Source organism: Aulonocara stuartgranti (assembly GCF_965226115.1).
Source record: "Aulonocara stuartgranti genome assembly, chromosome: 5".
Classification (NCBI taxonomy): domain Eukaryota; kingdom Metazoa; phylum Chordata; class Actinopteri; order Cichliformes; family Cichlidae; genus Aulonocara; species Aulonocara stuartgranti.
Window position 1 is genome coordinate 29911834 of NC_138943.1, and position 17842 is coordinate 29929675.

Consider the following 17842-nt stretch of genomic DNA (forward strand, 5'->3'; position numbering starts at 1 on the left):
GAGATAGTTGTAACGTGGGTCAGTTGTAACACTTCCAATTTCTCCAGTCAGGGCTAAGTTTCAAATGATGTGACTCATCCTGTGCATGCCCAATTCAGTTCTGCTATCACATGTGAAAAATCAGCACATTTTGTCAAAAACAGACAATTTAACACGAAAAAAAGTAATTTGTATGGCAAAAAGTAAGTTTTTCTACTTTATTTCAATTTCTAATAGCATTATTTGCTTTTCAGTTAAACTCATCAAACTTAAATTGTGTTATTTGTATGTCTATGGGGATATATTCTGTGTAGGTCTTTAGTGCTAATGTTTTAGCCGTTGGCTGTAATGTTAGCTAGTTCATGGCTATAGGAGTCTGGGTCAGTTGTAACAGCAACAGTCTGGGTTAGTTGTAACAATAATGCAGATGTTACAACTTACCACACTATTACTTTAACTTATATTAAACAAGTTGGGGCAACGACATCAGCAGAGAGAGGTTCACTGGTCGCATTTGTATATGCGGTTAATGCCATTGGCAACACAATTCCTCCACTGTTTGTGTTCCCACACATACATTATGCAGACCACTGTGACAGAGATGGACCAGTAGGAAGTACTGGTAGTGGAAATAAATCAGGATGGGTGCAAGAAACAGATTTCCTCATCTTTCTGAAGCACTTTGCAAACCACACCAAGGTAAGCCATGATAAAAAGTAATGGAATTGCGATGCTGGTGAACAACTACATTTTTCCAGCTTCATTGTTGTGTTCAAAATTGGTGCAAGAGTTGTAGGTTATAATGCCCACTGAGCCAATGAGGCCAACCTCGAGGAAGACCAACCAAAATTAATGAAATATTCAGTTGCAGAAAATTCCATAACTTGTCTTTTTTGGGGGGTTGGAATATGTTCAAAAGCTAGATTTCTGCATTCTGCCACACACACACACAGCTACATAAATGGCTCTAAGTGCATTCATGTGTTGAATAAACAAAGATTACATGTTAATGTTTTGTTAGTACCCTTATTTCATTGTGTTACATTTCACCCCAGGATATGTTACAACTAACCCAGACTATGGGGTTAATTGTAACATTTCACTCTTTGTGTTTGAGACCATACCATGCAATGGGTAATTGTGCTGCAGAGAAAATAGCTGCACTATTTAATAGTTGAGACATGTAAATACTTTGCATTACATTTTGAATCCACTACCTTAAAAGAGCTCCAATTTACAGACAGAAATGTCAAAAATGTTACAACTATCCCCGGTCTCCCCTACTAAAACTATGACCACAGAAAGAGGTCACAAAGACTGACTGTCAGGTAAGAAGGGATTACCACCAATGCAATGGTCTGACTGGACCCTGCATTCATAAACACAGGACGCTCTGTAGGTACCCCACACCCATCCGTGTGATTAACACAGAGCACTTCACTGTAGAATACAGCAGCCCCTCACCCCCGTTTTCTTATTCTGAACTGCTCCTGCCCCTCCCCAGACACACCGACCTTAGTAGGATCCATCCCCAAGTTGCCATTAAGACGAGCGGGCAGCTGTGGCACACCGAAGACCCACGCGCAACGGCAGATCATCAATGAATGATATTCGGTGTAGATAGGTGGCAGTGTGTTTGGTGTCAACCACACGCAGGAGGTATCTTTATGACGAAACAGCATCTCCAGTTTTATCTTTCGACTAATTCGAAGCGCGCGTAAAAACTGAGCTAAAATAATGTTGACAAGCGCCTTGGCAAAGATACCGTTCCTCCTGTCGTGGGGTTACTTAGTGCTGGCCACGCGGGTCGCGTTCTCCAACTTCTCCGTGGACAATGAAGTGCGCTCCAGCTTTATCCAGCGGCGACTGAGGGGCCAGGAGCGCAGAGAGATGCAGCGGGAGATCCTCTCCATCCTGGGGCTGCCGCAGCGTCCGCGTCCGCACGTGCACACCAAAAGCAATGCCGCCCCAATGTTCATGCTGGACCTCTATAACACTATTAGTATAGACCCAGAACAGCACAGGTATTCAAACTACGAGACCGTTTTACCAACGCAGACCTCCCCACTGGTGACCCCACAGGACAGCCGATTCCTAGAAGAAGCAGACACGGTGATGAGCTTTGTCAACCTCAGTGAGTAGAGCATGTGCGACTTTTGAAGTCAGGAAGTGTTTACTTGGTTTTTAGCGTTGTATTATTTGATTTAACCTGTTTTCTCTAACTCCTCCATGCTTAGATATATATTTAAGTACCCTAAGATTATATCACTTTTATGCACCAAGTCCACGTCGTTCATCCACATCTGAAACTCCTTCATATCCAAATGACTAAGTTACCCAACCAACTTTGTTTATGTGGATGGTTTGATTTAGTCATCTCAGAATTCAGTTTTAGAATGAGCCCTTTCTCTTTTTTAGTTCGTTTCCGGCAGCTGCAATACAACAGACAGCATTAAATGTTTCTGTCTGTCTCTCGTTTTTCTTTTGTAATCTGTTGTTTCTGACTCTTACTTTTGGTGACTTTCTTTAGTTGAAATCAAGCATTATGCATTCCAAGCTGTAAATGTTATGACAACATGTATGTATCTGGTTTCCCCAGAACCCCTTCAAAGCTCTCAGGGAGAGGCTTTAGCATTGCTTAGTTTCACATGACTAGAAATTGAACAGGCATTTCTCAAGTTCAAGGGAGTGAGAGATGAGTCGATGAAGACCGAGATATAAACTGCATCTAAGCATGGTTATTGGTTTAGTAATCTTCCAGGTGCCTGTGCGTGCATTCTTCCGTGCTTGCTTGAAGGGCAGTGGGAGCTTGGGTTTATTCAGACATTACTGAATTTATAAAAGGCAAATCCTGCTTTGTTTTCCATGGAGATTGTGTGGAAGCTCCAATATTACTATGGGAAATCAGCAGACCACATGCTGTTTGAGTGTGTGGTTACATCCCAAACCAGCTCTGATCTTTGGGCTTGCACAGTGTTATTTAGGTCAATGTGCAGAGAGTGGGGTTTGGTCACCTGAAATATGTCTCCAAGAAATCATTAACCTCCCTTTCTGATTGGTTGTCAGTGGCATCGAACTGAAGCTTTATATAACAGGGCCTATTAGAGTTATTTCTTTTCCAATGAGCACATAAAGATGTAGTTAATACAAAACATTTGGAGACCACAAGAAAATCTCAAACATAACATTTTATGTCCTCAGTCCTGAACTTTTAACTGACAGTCCTTAGCTAATGAGATCTGGAAAGCTGTTTCTGAAAACCAACAGCAGATTTGTGTGGTTTCACATTTGAGAACTTTGATTTTAAAGAGCAGTGAGAGGGGGGACAGAGAAAGAAACAATGAGTGTGTATTATTTTGCTGTCAGGCTCACCACAGCCTCTTGTGCAGGCTCCCACATCGTGCTAAAGTGACTCTATCTTGGTGGTCTCTCGATGATTGCTTCAAGAGTGAACTGGATTACGGTATTTCCCTTCCAAAGACCGCAGCTTCCAATATGACGGAGAGCTGCTGCAACTAATTTTATCCTTTTATATAAATCCGGCCAATCTAATCAGTGTCTGTAAGTGATGTGAGTCGTGTTAGAGAGATGGGTAAAGATTTATAATGCGATTCACAGGTGCAACATATAAACATGCTTACTGTCACTATAAAAGGCAGCTATTGTGCTCTGCACATTTCCACTGTCTTTATACTGTTCTGCATTTCTCTGCTCCTCATCTCGACTCCTTGTTTACCACTTCTGCAGTCTTTCCCCTGACATGTGTACACACTCATCCAATATGCTTTCTCTTTTTTTCTTTCTTTTTTGCATTGACCACAGCACACCTGCAGAGCATGAGAACAGGCTTTTTTTTTGCACAGAAATGTCACCATGTTTAGATAAGATGCAAGAAACTCTTGTAGCGGGAGGAACGACTGAAGAACAGATGGATTATTGTGTTTTTCGAGAACAAGCAGGAAGACATGTGCTTGTCCTGCTAAGCCGATTGAACAAAAAAAACAAAATTCCATTAAGATAATTTTTTTCCACTCTGAAATGTATTACTGCCTTGTGTGTTTGTGTGTGTGGCTTCTCTTTTACGTGTTAAAGCAGATTTATGAAAAGGCTTTCTCTTCTTTGTCTTTGATAGTTCTCTTTCAGGGTTGTTAAACATAAAGGTCATGGATTCATGGATCTCGAAGGAAATTAAGTATTTTATTTGTCATCACCTTTTATTTAAACTAAAGATAAAATGTTTCTGAAATTAATAGACTAAGTTGCATATCCTGTTTGTTTGTTTTTTTTAGTGCAGATTTGTGATCCATCTTTAAACTCCCATGCTGTGAAGAAGACACTTACTACAAAAATTGCAATAGGTTAATAGTGGCTCTGCAGCTATGTGGCCCTTTAGCGTTAGGGGTAATCCAAAGTGTTGAAATGCCTCCCAGAGGGAAGTTTGCATATCTGAGGTCTGATCTCTGCAGCTAATGGTCCCTAACGTAAACACACCAAGTCCTTACAAGCAATTATTGCTTTCATAAAATCACCCCTCTCTCCCTTCCAGCATTTAATTGCGGTCAAACAAATGACTAGCAGGGTTCAGAATGCACTGCTCTTAACGATGAGCGGCTTGTGCGTGTGTTTCTGCGCTAAGTGTTTGTAGACGTCTGTGAGTCAAAGCATGTGTGAGAGAGCTCTGCAGTGCCATGAAAAAAAAAAAAGTTTCTAGCAATCGAGATCTTGTAAGGATGGATGTGTTTTTTTTTTTGTTTTGTTTATTTTGTTTTTTAAACAATAGTGTGCTCCATCAGTTGGAGTACAGGATGATGTCATTGCTGGTGATGTAGTGTGTACCAGTGAGCAGGATGTGTTTAACATGGCTAATCGCTGCTCCCCTCTGCTGCACACCTTCAGCAGAGACCCTGGCTGCTCTGCTGTTTCCAAGGACAAGCATGTTGACTAATGCTGTAAAAACATGACACTGGCAAGCTCCAGGAAGCTTCGGGGTCTTTCTAACCACTATTCATTTTTTTTTTTTTTCCTGGAAACTCTGAGTGTTGGAGAGCTTCAGCCGGCTCAGGACTGGGCGGAAACCTCGCAGTGTCACCAGCTACTGCTGCTCCACTTTCTCCTACAGTCAGGCTGAACTCACCGGATGGCGACGTATTGCAAAACGATCAGGGGGCTGTAATGGGCACAGACACTGGGTGTAATGGCACATGTGAATTTGTGTGCCTCTCTATGCTTTATGTGAGCGTGTTTGTAAAAGTACACTAGCTGCTGTGGTTTTCCGGGCTGCGCCTTAACTGGGCTTTTCTTGTGGTCAGCACATGTGTGCAATTTAAACAGGGAGCCAAACTGAGCCATGAGTATTTTTTTTCTTCCTTTCCTTCACATTGGCCTGTATGGCAAACTTGGCTAAAGTGATGTTTAGATCAGTCATTTTACTCATGGCAGCAGGATTTTTCCTATTTCAACCCGAGTGCTTCCGAGCTGCGGGCAGAGCAACACACATCAGAGAACTGACTGAATGTTTTGAGAGACCACAGTTGCTTTACCATCTGATTGCACTAAGTGGTTTGCCTTAGTGCCTTTTCAGTGTCTGTGCAAACTTTCTTTTTGAAGGTCAAAAGGGGTTTTTTTTCACCTTGTGTGTTTGTGTGTGTGTGTGTGCCTCTGGGAGAAAACAATAAACCGTTTATTATGGCGATGTTGTAACCAGATGGTCTATAAGGGGGATAATCCTTTTTAAAGCACATCAAAGCCACCACCTGCTCTTCAGGTTTGTCTGTTCGTTGTCGTCTTGTAGTTGATCAGGATCAAGATCTTCTCCTCCAGCGCCATGCTACAGAGTTTCGCTTTGACCTTTCACGTATTCCAGAGGGAGAGGCCATCACAGCAGCAGAGTTCAGGATTTACAAGGATCTCATCCAGGAGCACAGTGAGAACAAAACATTCAGAGTGAGTCTCTACCAGGTGCTGCAGGATCCTCCAAATGGGTAAAGAGAGTTTCTTATTTGCTCCTTTCTCTGTTCTTAATTGATATTATCATATATGTCAACCCTTCTTTTTTGAATTCATTATTTCTCTGATCATTGAGCTCGACTCCACGGTTTGAGTCCTCTTGCTGCATTTCAACAGGCTAAACACTTGTTTTTCTTAGAAAATGGGTTGTTGGGCTACGTTTCCCCACAGCTTATTTGTGCTGATGTTCGTGTCAGTACTGCCACTGTTGACACAGAAATTAGTGTCAATTACGGAAATACAGTGGTTCTCTCAGAGTGGTTTACTCTCACGCTGTCTGAGAAAATCAGCTCCCAGGAGACCGGTGTTTATATCACACAGCTGAAGCTACAAAATGACACCAAACCATCAACACGTCAGTTTTTCTATTACGCAGTTATCTCTCCATCATGCCTCCGGGTTTTCTCTGCCAGTGTCTGATATGTTTTTAACTTTCTTTTTATTTTCCTTGTTGAAAGCCGCAGGTGAATTTACACACCAACTTCCCTCTAACCTCAGGGAAAAGTCTGTTTTGTTTTGTGTTGCATTGTTAACACAGATGTTTTGAAACTAACCAGCGAGCTAGACCTGAAATAATAATTTGATCAATAAATTAGCAGTTTCAACATTTTTATTTCGATAACTTAATCATTTGGATATTTTTTTCAAGCAAAAATGACATAAAATCCCCCAGAATAAGCTTTTCACATGTGGATAAAAACTAAAACTCACTACAACATTAAGATTTCCTCTGATACATTGATGTAACTGCATACTTTTCCTGTGTATTGTATTAATTTTTATTAACTTGCGGTAACTGGCAATTCCTAGAGTTGGTCATCTTTTTTAAAAACTTTATTTACATGTACATCAGGCTTTCTCACTGTCTGAGGCCTCATTGGATCTTTTTAAGGTCGTTATTTCTTTGGCTTTGAGAACTCAAAACTTTACAATAACAACCATTAAATCACATTTATTATTTAGGCTGCTAATGAGAATACTGGTATTGTGTCAAAACATTAATTTGCAAAGCAATAAGAAATTATAGATACCAGTGTAATATAAAATAATGTGGTGTATGTCATAAGATGCCTGATTTACTGATTCTTTTACATTTACATTACATTTTTATACCTTCAATGCCAAATTAATGTTTTGAATCTGAAAATATTTCCATTAATATTCTTCATATTTGTTGCTTTTGAGAAGGTGCTCAAATTTTGGTTTCACAATTTTAAATAAAATCTGACTTTTGGAACCATCGAAAATCCACAGATTTTAAGACCCTTATGATGGAAACTTTTAGAAATTCTGCTGACATAATTTAAGATTTAATAAAGGGGGGAAAAACCCTCCAGGTTTGTATTTCAGTCCAAAGAGAAACTCATGGAAATGATCACAGGCACAAACAACACCTACATTTTGTTTCTTGACTGACCCCCAAAAAAGAAGCCAAAACTGTAAAAGTCAGTCTCTCAAACAATTTCTTTCTGAGATTTGTGGAGCTAAAACTTAATGTTGAGTCTTCATAATTAAAACGAATTAATAAAAACGAATTAAAACTAAAGATAAAGATTCATAACAAATACAGCTTTTCTAAAGAAAACGTGTAGAGACATGACAAACATCCAACTGCAGAGGACCAGTCATTAGAAAAATGATTACGACAGGATTTACAAAGAAACTCGTACTAGGTTTTTATATTTGGTCAGAAGCTTGTAAGATGGCTGATAACACACAGCACCACCCCGTCGGTGTATTTCACTGGTCCTATTGTATCAGCTGAATTAAAGCCGGTCAGCAATGATTTAAAATCATGGGTTTGGATAAAAAGGGGTCATGTGCCAGCCAGTAGGTGTAGATTAAAGTGTTTTATCTGTGAGAGTGGGGCTGCAGGCAGCACCATTGTCATTCAGACACACAAAAGCCACTCCACACAGACGAGCAGGCAGCAGGACAAAAGACAGACGTCTGAAACTCAGACTATAAACAAAGCAATTCTCTGTTGAGATCTGCCCCTAAGCGGACACACATCAGCGTTAAAGTGCTGCTTTGATAACATTCAAAGTGGGAGGACTGCATGATTTAGAGGGGTAGCTGTCAGGGAATTTAACTGAGGTGATGCTTTTACATTTTAAATTAGAACCGTTTCATTCGCTTCCACTTTGCATTTATTTCCTGGAAATGTCAGCATCATATAAAACGCTGTGCTGTTAAAGGAGTGATAAAACCACACACACACACACACACACACACACACACACACACACACACACACACACACACACACACACACACACAGCTGCAATGAATTTTTCCCTTCAGCTTGGACTTCAGCAAATGAAATGTGTCCACTTAGATTAAACTCCATCGTGGGTTTACCCTCAAACACATTGCTGAAGCTTAGCACTTTAACCTCACTGTAACTGGTGAACTTCAGCTCCACTGTACTGGTATAGTGAGCTTAAACAAAACAAAAACATAACAAGTGGTCCAGTACTTCTGCACTCTAAGTCGTACAGGATCTCACATATGCTTTTGACATTTGTGGTGTATTAAATACTGAAAGCCAAACATTTTCCCAAGCATACCACATTCCTTTAGATGTGTTTGTATTTTCAAAAACGTCCACGGGTTCCATAAATTTCACCGAGGAATGAAATCCATTTGCAGTGAAAAACAACCCATCACGGTGGGGTTTCACTGCATTTTAAGTTGTGTTCTGTGGAAAAGTCGATCGACTGAGTCCGCCCGGGAAAGATTTTACTTTGCACTTGGAGCTTTTCTGCACTGAAATCCCTCGAGTGTGTTTACATTTCATTCTGTCCTCAGTGACTTGGAGCTGTTCCTGCTGGACCGGCGAGAAGTTCTGGCTTCAGAAGAGGGATGGTTGGTCTTTGACCTGACCACCACGAGTAACCTGTGGCTGGTCAACCCTGAGCATAATCTTGGCTTGCACTTGGTTCTTGAGGACAGTCATGGTCAGTGATTATCCAAAATTGATTCTACAAAACTGAAAAATGGCGTGTGATCCATGGTAGTAATATTAAATAAATCAATAAATAATTGATTTCTGCAGGTCAGAAGAGAAACCCCCAGTTAGCTGGAGTGGTAGTGGGCAGTGGGCCTCAGGACAAGCAGCCATTCCTGGTTGTCTTCTTCAAAACCAATGAGGTGCGACTCCGCAGCGTTCGTTCAGCCAATGGCCAAAAGGGGCGCCAGTCAAGCCGCTCTAAACCCCAGAGGACTGTTCAAGATGCACTGAGGGCAGTGGAAGCTGCAACAGGTTACTGAACCCCTAAACCCTCTTTTCCCAGATGAAGACGACCTCCCTTGTACCCTTAATGATGAGTTTTGACAGCTCAATGTCAATAAAGACGTGATTTGACATTTTTCCAGGGGCAGCAGTAATAAGCTGTATAGGTAGAGCTCACCCTGACTAACATCTGATACACACTCAGTCATTTTGTTCTGAAAACAGGCCTGAAATATAACAGAAACCACTCAGTTCAAAAAAGGAATGCAAAGGTTACTCCTCGTAGGCGTCTAAAGAGTTAAAATGTCACTCATGAGCGGAGTCATTTCAGGAGCTTTAAGAACCTGTTGTGTCAACTGATATTTGCTTTTGTTTTCAGCCAATATCGGCATCTCTAAAGAAGGATGTAAAAAGCACGAGCTGTATGTCAGCTTCAAGGATTTGGGATGGCAGGTAAAAACTAAAATTTATCAACACTTTTTTGAAAGCATTTCTTCAAAAGTGACAATTTAACAAACACTTAAAAAACCTCTGACCAGGACTGGATCATAGCACCAGAGGGCTACGCAGCATATTACTGTGAGGGAGAATGTGCTTTTCCTCTGAACTCCTACATGAATGCCACCAATCACGCTATTGTGCAAACTCTGGTAAGCCTCAAACGATCTCTGATTAAAGGCATTTCCTCTGTAGCCTCTGCTCTCCCTGAGGATATATTTTGTATTTCTTCTGTGCCACAGGTGCACTTTATCAACCCAGAGACGGTGCCCAAAGCCTGCTGTGCCCCAACACAGCTCCACGGCATCTCTGTGCTCTATTTTGATGAAAGCTCCAATGTCATCCTCAAGAAGTACCGCAACATGGTGGTCAGAGCCTGTGGCTGTCACTGACTACTCATATTCCCATCTGTGACGCGTACAAATCCAGAGAGATGCTGAAGAAAGGCGGAATCAGAGTGACGATTAACTGACTGGTCACCGGAGAGCTCTTGCCACAGAGCTTTATTCTGGGGGTCTGTTTTTTTAATTTTTTTATATGACCAGCAGCTGAGCCAGCTTTAACCACTACCACAGCCCAAATAGAGCTACTGGTCACAAAAAGGGATTTTATGGATTTTGTTTTCTTTGTAACGGATTTAATTTTTTTTATATACCTTTGTGTGAAACTAGAGAGACTGCACCGAAAGGACTTCGAGCAGTGTGCAGAAGTTTCATAAGCTCAGAAGGAACCTGTAAAAAGTACTGGCAGTGGTGTGCGCTATCATACATGCAACAAACATCTCTATTTGAATTCTTTTTAAAATAAGAATAAAGAGTTTTGTCTTTTGTGGTAATTTAATTAAAACAGACTTTACAGCTCATAAAACTGTAAATCTTCCTCTTGAAGCCGCTCACCATCGTTTTTGGATGAACCTGTGTTTAGATGAGAGAAATGAAGGCAGTGAGGTAATGCCAGTGGGATAGATTCATAAACATTGCAGTTGTTCAGAGATTTGCCAAAATATTAAACCCACTCGCAGGTGAAGTAAAAAGCATTTAACTGTGTTTTCATAATGAAATGTTCTGCTGGGAATCGTGTGAACGTGCCACCCACCTGAACATTGTCGCAGGCCTCACTCAGCAGGACAAATCACTCAGGAAAACGCTTAAGCATCACAGCAGATTCCCTAGATCCCAGTCTGGTTGAGCATCAGTGGGCTGACCTGGAACAAGGCTGGTCAATGAAGGCTCTGACTGCTAACCTGTTCAATCCACACGACCTGCTACGAAATCCAACATCACTCCTCCATCTGCTCTATCCACACTTTGTCTGGTGTCAGAGCAGAGCTGCAGCCGGACTGTATATTTTATCGCATTAAGAAAGTCTAACCAAGATTTCCTTTTTTTTTTTTTTCCTCAAACATTTTCTCAGCAGAAGTATTATTCGCATGTTTGGCTTGTAAACGCCTCCTCTGTAAGTACTGAATGGGCTGCACAGTTAACACATGGAATATTTATTTCTTCAGCTTTGCTTCACCTACAGCACCTTGTGTCCAATAACTCTGCCATTATTATTATTAACTCTACATTTAAAGATCATCCTATTCACTTAAAATGAACTGTTAGGCGAGCCGTGTACACGCACACTTTCCAGTCTTTTTCATGCCCACTCTTAACAGTGGGACACATTCAAAAAGGAGCATCAGTACAAAAAAGAAAGCACAGCATATGCACAATACAATATATCCAGGCATTTAAAAAAAAGGCATTTATACCGACATCACCGAGAAGCTTTGTGCCTCTAACGTAGCATATTACACTCACACATCACAGCCCACGCTTTTAAAAGCACAGGTTAGACCTGTTATCGAAGAAATAGAGGTAGAAGCGTAAAATGAAATCCTTGTCATGTAGCGAAAAAAATCCCGTTCGTTGTAAATCTGAAATTGTCAAATTGGTTAAAGTATCCAGTTTCCAATTCGGAGCGAAGTTTCCTTTTGTGATCACAAAGAACTCTTACATAATACCAGGCAGGAAAGAGAGAAACTATCATGAGCAGCGAAGACCTGAGGGAGTATTTTTTTGTGCTTTTCAAGGAACGTGGGCTGATTTAGTCAGAACTGCTAGAAATAATAATATGAACACTTACATCAGAGCCAAAAACTCAAACACGCTGTCCTTTGAACTAACAGGGTTTCCCTCAAACGCATTGTTACTGAAGCGGTTTTATGTGGCAACACAAATTTTACACTTTGGTTCTACATTTCAAAAAGAAAACGTGTCACATAGCCTGAGTTCTTGCGTATAAGATCTGAATTATGTGCTGCTGCAGACTTTGTGTAGGCTTACAGCAGATGCAATGTCGAGCTCTGACACGATTCATGTTGTCAGCGTGTGATCCCTGACTAACCTTGACAAATACAGCATGTGTTATCACACCTCCGGGGGATCCTGAGAGTTAATCTTTCCTCTTTAAGCGGTTCCTCCTTAGATACAATCATCATACCGACAGTCAAGCACAGAAATATGATTCAGGAGGTAGAATGACAGTAAATACAGGCTGATTAGAAAAGAGCTGAAAAGCAACCAGCTAGCTCCCTGCAAATGAAACAGCCACTGTTCACTACATGCAATTAGTTCCTGGACCTCTCAGCTCAGGGGCTGAGAAGTGCCTCCTGCGGACCGCCTCTGCGCCCCTCTTCGGCTCCAGTGCTTGTTCCCCTGGCCTTGTGGGAAGCAGTGTGCTCGGGCCAGATTGTGGATGTGTTGCTTTTAGGGGCTCACACCCTTCCTCTTCTAACTTCTCGGGTGAGGTTTTTGGCTCCGATGTGGCTGGCTGTGGAGCCTGGGGAGCTAATACAGGTGTGAGAGCCAGGCAGACATCCCCTACGCTGAGCTGGTGGCACTGCAGGCCACAGATGCGGGCAGTCCTCTGAGGGCTGCAGGAAGACCAGCCGCGCCCACGCACGAAGAACGGGTACTCCACATACACATCCACCAGCTCCTGCAGGAGGCAGACAGATGCATACAGAGGAAGCTGTGAGACAAGCACGGCTTAGACGTTTGCTCACTAGAGGGTGGTGTTGTTCCATTATGGTGGATCTATTCATAGTTCATGTAACAGCAAGGAGATAGAATTAACAGTACACATGGATTTCAGGTTTTTATGCATACAAAAATTCACTTGTTACACCATCAGGTTTAAAAGCAAGAATATACTGATTGAATTTTCTGCAGGTAAGTACACACCTTTTAATTGACCCAATTATAGATTTTTCTTCATCTTGTGCTAAACATTGCAGAACCTAAAGAAAAAATGGCTTTCAGGCATGAGGCAGATCTTACTGGATATCTTCTTTTCTTAACTGCCAACAAACTCAGATCATTTCCCTGTTTGCAGCACTCTCCTTTGGCCTTAAAATTACTACTGAAGGCAGCCACAAAAATAGCAACAGACATACAGCTCCATCTTATAAAAAAGCTGCTTTATTTCCCAAAACAGCTGGCTGCTGCAGTGTTTTGCAGAAGACACAGATACAGGAAGTGCAAATGCTCCTGACTATTTTCAGCTTCAGATTAATACAAGCTTTCTATGCTAGTATTTTTCACAGCCTGTAGTATTTTATTGCAAATCCCACAGCGCACTCAAGGTGTTGCTAACAGTTTTCTTGGCGATAATGGAGCGCCATGGCATGGAGGATAAGCTTGGGATGCACATGCATTACACCTTTAATTCAAGCTATTCATGCATTTGAATTTGCCATTTAAAAATTTCACTAAGTTCAGTTATTATCTTTTATGTACGTGAGTGTGTTTAGGAAGACAGTGATGCATGTAACCAGGTAACACAGGAATGTACTCTAATGTATGTCTGGTGTAAGGATAGCAGCTGTTCTGGATTGTAAATACCATTAGGTCTGAGAATAGCGGCTAAAAAGCATCATAAATACCATAAAAAATAAAATAATGGTTTAGAGCTTTTGAGCAGAAGTCAATAAATTAATGTTTTTTACACCATCTAACCACGAGATCCAGATGCTCTTTTTGGTGGGAATACTACGTTAAAAGAATAGTAACAATAATGTGTGCTATGAATATTAACACCACAGTGGGAATTTCTTTCACCTGGCTCTGCTGGTCATGAAGCATGATGAGGAGGCGGGAGATTGAGGACGAGGAAGTTGAAGGGGAGATACTCTGCACCGTGCAGCAGCTCAGGCGCAGGTCTGGACAGGCCAGTGAGCCAAGCAGGAAGTCTTCAGTTTGCAGGTGCTCTACCCTCCTCAGCCGCCCATCCCTGAGCTCAATCAGAGAACCGGCCACAAAGTGAGGGAGGAGCCAGGGGAAACTGTTAGGAGAGGCGGTGGAGGAGGAAACATGCTCAGAGGAGGGCCTCGTGGAAGCGTCCTCCTTCGTGAAGCCGCCAGCGCTTTTGGAGTTGTTTGGGGAAACTTGCATGACGGAATGTCCTGAAATAGAGGCAGCCTTTGTTGATCTGTGCGACAAATCAGGTCGAAGTTTGGGGTTCTCACGGGGAGAGTGAGGTAGGCTTGTGCTCAAAGGTGAAGTACTTGCCCTTTCGACCCTGGGAAAATACTCTGTTTTTCTCTCTCCTCTCCTCATGTATGGACCTTTATGCCTGCTGTAGGTCTGCCTCTCTGCGCTCAAACTCTTCTCTCTTGAAGTCTTGTGCTTCTCCCAGCTGTACGCTCCACTCGCTCTGTGGAAACCCTCCAGGGAGACAGCGTTGAATCTGGAAGGATAGTACGGATGGCCTGGGTGGAGTGCAGGTGTGCCAGATATGTGGCTTTGGTGCTGATAGTGGTTAGGAAAGTCCCATCCAGGGTGCAAGGGGTTGAACTCTCTCCACTCTGCCCAGCCATGATGCTCCCTGAATGCAGAAAGAATCTGCGGTTTGGACCTGTTAGGTGTGGGTGTGTGCATCCAGGGCTGGTACAGGGCAGTAACCCGTCTCGGCACGGGCTGGAATGGGCCAGTGTGCTTTGTGGTGAGTTCGGTGTGGCTCTTGTAAGGGTATGGCGCCTTAAAGTTTGCAGCATCGCACTGCTGTTGCTGCTGCTGCTGAAGTGGCGAGCTTGGTCTTTGGTCCCTCTTCTTGAGCGGGAGGCTGTCCCTACCCGGGACCAGAGCCGAGTTTGTTGTGAAGCTCATGGGCTCGAGCTGATCGTCACTCACACCGACACTCCCGAAGAACTACAGGTGGCGTTGTGATCATGTGACACGGGCTCCATTAGTCTCTTGGCAACTGTCGCCGATCCAAGGTCGCCACAATCTGAACAGCAGGAGAAACAGTTACTAATGCACTTCATATCCCCACAGACAAGTTGTCAAGCTGGAGAAAATAACTGAATTTGCCTTCGTAGAGTCTCTCTTACTCTGGTGTTTCCCCTGTCTCTGAAAAATTCACAGAACTTTCCCTCTCTCCCCTCCCGCAAAAGTACAACATGGTGAGATCAGTGCCTGTGAATATCCTTCCACATCTGAACAAAAACTCCTCCATCAGCTTCAAATTACAGCTTTCCAACCACCAATTGCCATATTGACAGGGCTAAGTTTGATGGACACCTACCAGCTCCTTTGTAAAAAAAAAAAAAAAAAAAAAAGGAAAAGTTACTATGGTTACAAAGTGCTGTACACTGTGCTTGGTGGAGGCATGAGTGTAGCGGAGACGAGGCAGAGCAAAATGTTAGTGGTGGGTGTAAACTCAGGGGTTAGATTTTATCAGTAACACAGTAAACTTTGAGGTTAATAAGGTCGGTCAACAATGATGAGGAAAATATGTGTGTTAAGTGACTAAATGTGAGAGGGATGTTAAACACACAGACCAAGCTTGCATGTTTCTCATAATGAAGAGAACCCCCTCCAGCACCTACAGAAACCCTATCATCCTTCTTACGTGCATGCACAGTTGTGAGTCAGCTCACTGAGGTGGGCTAAATATAAGCAGTCTGTGGCCAGACACACACCAGTTTCAAGACGCTGCAGACATGCTCTTTCATATATATATATATATATATATATATATATGCATAAAGTGATGCAGGGAGGTAAAGGACAGCAGAGGACTTTTACAGCCTGCCAATGCAAAGCTCATCTCATTATGTCATCATCAAAGCTGAGCGCCGCCGCTGAAAGAACTTCTTTCACTCATCTTGACAGTCACGTCTCTGACATAAAGCTGCTTCTCTGTTATGTGTGCGCGTATCTGTGTGCGCGTGTGGTATCAGACGACACCCACACAGCGACATTCCTGTGCGAGCACCCGGCGTTATATCAGGACGCATAAATAGGTAACTATTTGTCAGCTAAACGCTTGCAGTGTGAATGTAAATTAATTCAAATGGAATCGAGGTGTGGGCCACTCACTCACAGTGACCTACACAGGTACAATCAGATCGTGCGTCCGACAGGCCTGCTCATGACAGTTTCTCCATGCTCAGTGACCATATGAGGCGATCGTGATCACTACAGGTTGCTAATCTATGGAAATGAAATGTATACACAGCAGCATTTAGTGTGTTTGATGCCTTTATGGTCGAGATAATCTGCGCCGAGGTCAGTACTGTTTGCATATCAGTAGTGGCAATATTGCGCTTAGTTTGCTCGATGCTTTCTTTCTGTGAAACTGAATATAATCAGGTTTAACCTCTGTATCCAGTTCAAGCAAAGAGTTTCTCAGACATGCATTCAGAGCACAAAATCATCTCCTTCAAAAAAAAGATTATCTAAGGATGATACACTTACTTGCATGTTTTTCCATTCATCCATTTGTGTCTGCCTGTGCATCCATCTTCACAGAGAATATCCATCCATGTTCAGGTCCAACAGGAGCGCCGACTTTCCACAAACACACACGCACACACACACACACACTCACGCACACACACACACACACCTGTCTGTCTTGTGTCGTCCTCGCAGGCTGGGGGAGGAAAAAAGCCAAACAGAGCAGAGTGAACAGAGGCATCCAGACAAGCTCAACAGACTGTCTATTAGACACACACTCCTCTCTTCTTTCTCCTCTCTTCTTTTCTCTTCTCCCCCCTCTCTCTCTCTCTCTTCCCTCCTACTCGCTTTTACATTTTACACTCCCACTCTGCTCAGCCAGTCAGTCAGCCCTTAACCTTTCTCAGACTGATTTCATGCCTCTCCCTCCCTCTCTCTCAGTCTCTCACACCTGAACTTGCTCACCCTGTGTTTGCTGCCGAGTGGCACTTTTAGCTTCTCTTCCATTTGTAATCATCCTTCCTCTCCATGTTCCACGCGCTCCCTCTCCCTCACTCTGTGGCTCGCTCTCTGTCTCCCTCTCTCTCTGTTGTTGGGTGTATAATTAGAAATGAGACTGCTGTGCAACTCCTCAGCTGATGGTAGGCGTATGACTGCCTGATGGCTTTGGCGCTTTGCCTGGTGGAGTGAGGGCGGGAAACCATAGCTTTAGCCTGGGCATGCTCACACACACACACACACACACACACACACACACACACACACACACACACACACACACACACACACACATGCACATACAAGCAAATACGACAAAAAAGAGCCCACAAAACAGAAATCTGAGAACACAAAGTCTTGCCTTGCTGTTAATTCTTCCTGTTTCTCACTTCCTGTTCTTTTTTTATCTTGACTAAAGTATTCAGAGATTCAGCCTTAAGCACACATGCTAACCCTCTGGAAAACAGTATCATAACAGTTGGTTGTCGTGTGGGAAACATTCTGCTTTCTCATCTGACTTTAAAACACAAGAAAGAGGACACGGCTTTTGATGTACGGCTGCCTCAGCAACACAGCAGCCTGGGTCCCAGCTACTGATTGTATTTTATTTTTTTGCAGGGCCTCAGCAGGTGAACCCCCAGTCATGGGAAAGCCTACGCGTAATTCAGTTTGTGGTGAAGAGGATTTCTTACTTTGAGTCACATCATGCTTCCTCTGCCCACTCTCGCTTTCTGTATCTGCCTCTCTTTTGATTTTTCTTCTTCTTTTTTTTTGTAATCCACTGGTGTACGCACATACGCACACACAAAGAGAAAGTTCACAGCATGTTAAGCGATTGCATTGCATACCTTTGCCACAACCAGCATATTCAGGCTAAACCACCACAACCACTGACATT

The 17842-nt window shown here is 42.8% G+C and overlaps 2 protein-coding genes across 4 annotated transcripts; one reads left to right on the top strand and one right to left on the bottom strand.

The window, feature by feature from the left end:
• Positions 1 to 1254: 1254 nt before the first annotated feature.
• On the top strand, positions 1255 to 10545 carry LOC309707469 (bone morphogenetic protein 7-like). Its single transcript, XM_082534824.1, has 7 exons — positions 1255 to 2113; positions 5771 to 5960; positions 8797 to 8945; positions 9044 to 9250; positions 9600 to 9673; positions 9760 to 9870; positions 9961 to 10545. Exons 1-7 carry the CDS (start codon positions 1717 to 1719, stop codon positions 10108 to 10110), a joined length of 1278 nt encoding a protein of 425 aa, XP_082390950.1. The 5' UTR covers positions 1255 to 1716; the 3' UTR covers positions 10111 to 10545.
• Positions 10536 to 17675, bottom strand: LOC309707468 (uncharacterized protein). Of its 3 annotated transcripts, XR_014276986.1 has the most exons (6): positions 17637 to 17675; positions 16912 to 17124; positions 16465 to 16642; positions 13825 to 14992; positions 10814 to 12703; positions 10536 to 10632 (listed from the first exon to the last, which is right to left on the bottom strand). XR_014276986.1 is itself a non-coding variant. In XM_082534823.1 (4 exons), the coding sequence occupies exons 3-4, from the start codon at positions 14869 to 14871 to the stop codon at positions 12323 to 12325; spliced, it is 1428 nt and encodes a 475-aa protein (XP_082390949.1). In that variant the 5' UTR covers positions 14872 to 14992; positions 16465 to 16642; positions 16912 to 17556; the 3' UTR covers positions 10703 to 12322. The 3 variants fall into 3 exon arrangements, 1 of the variants encoding a protein (XP_082390949.1); XR_014276987.1 differs by lacking the exon at positions 17637 to 17675 and having other exon boundaries at positions 16912 to 17556; XM_082534823.1 differs by lacking the exons at positions 10536 to 10632; positions 17637 to 17675 and having other exon boundaries at positions 10703 to 12703; positions 16912 to 17556.
• Between the last annotated feature and the right edge of the window lie 167 nt (positions 17676 to 17842).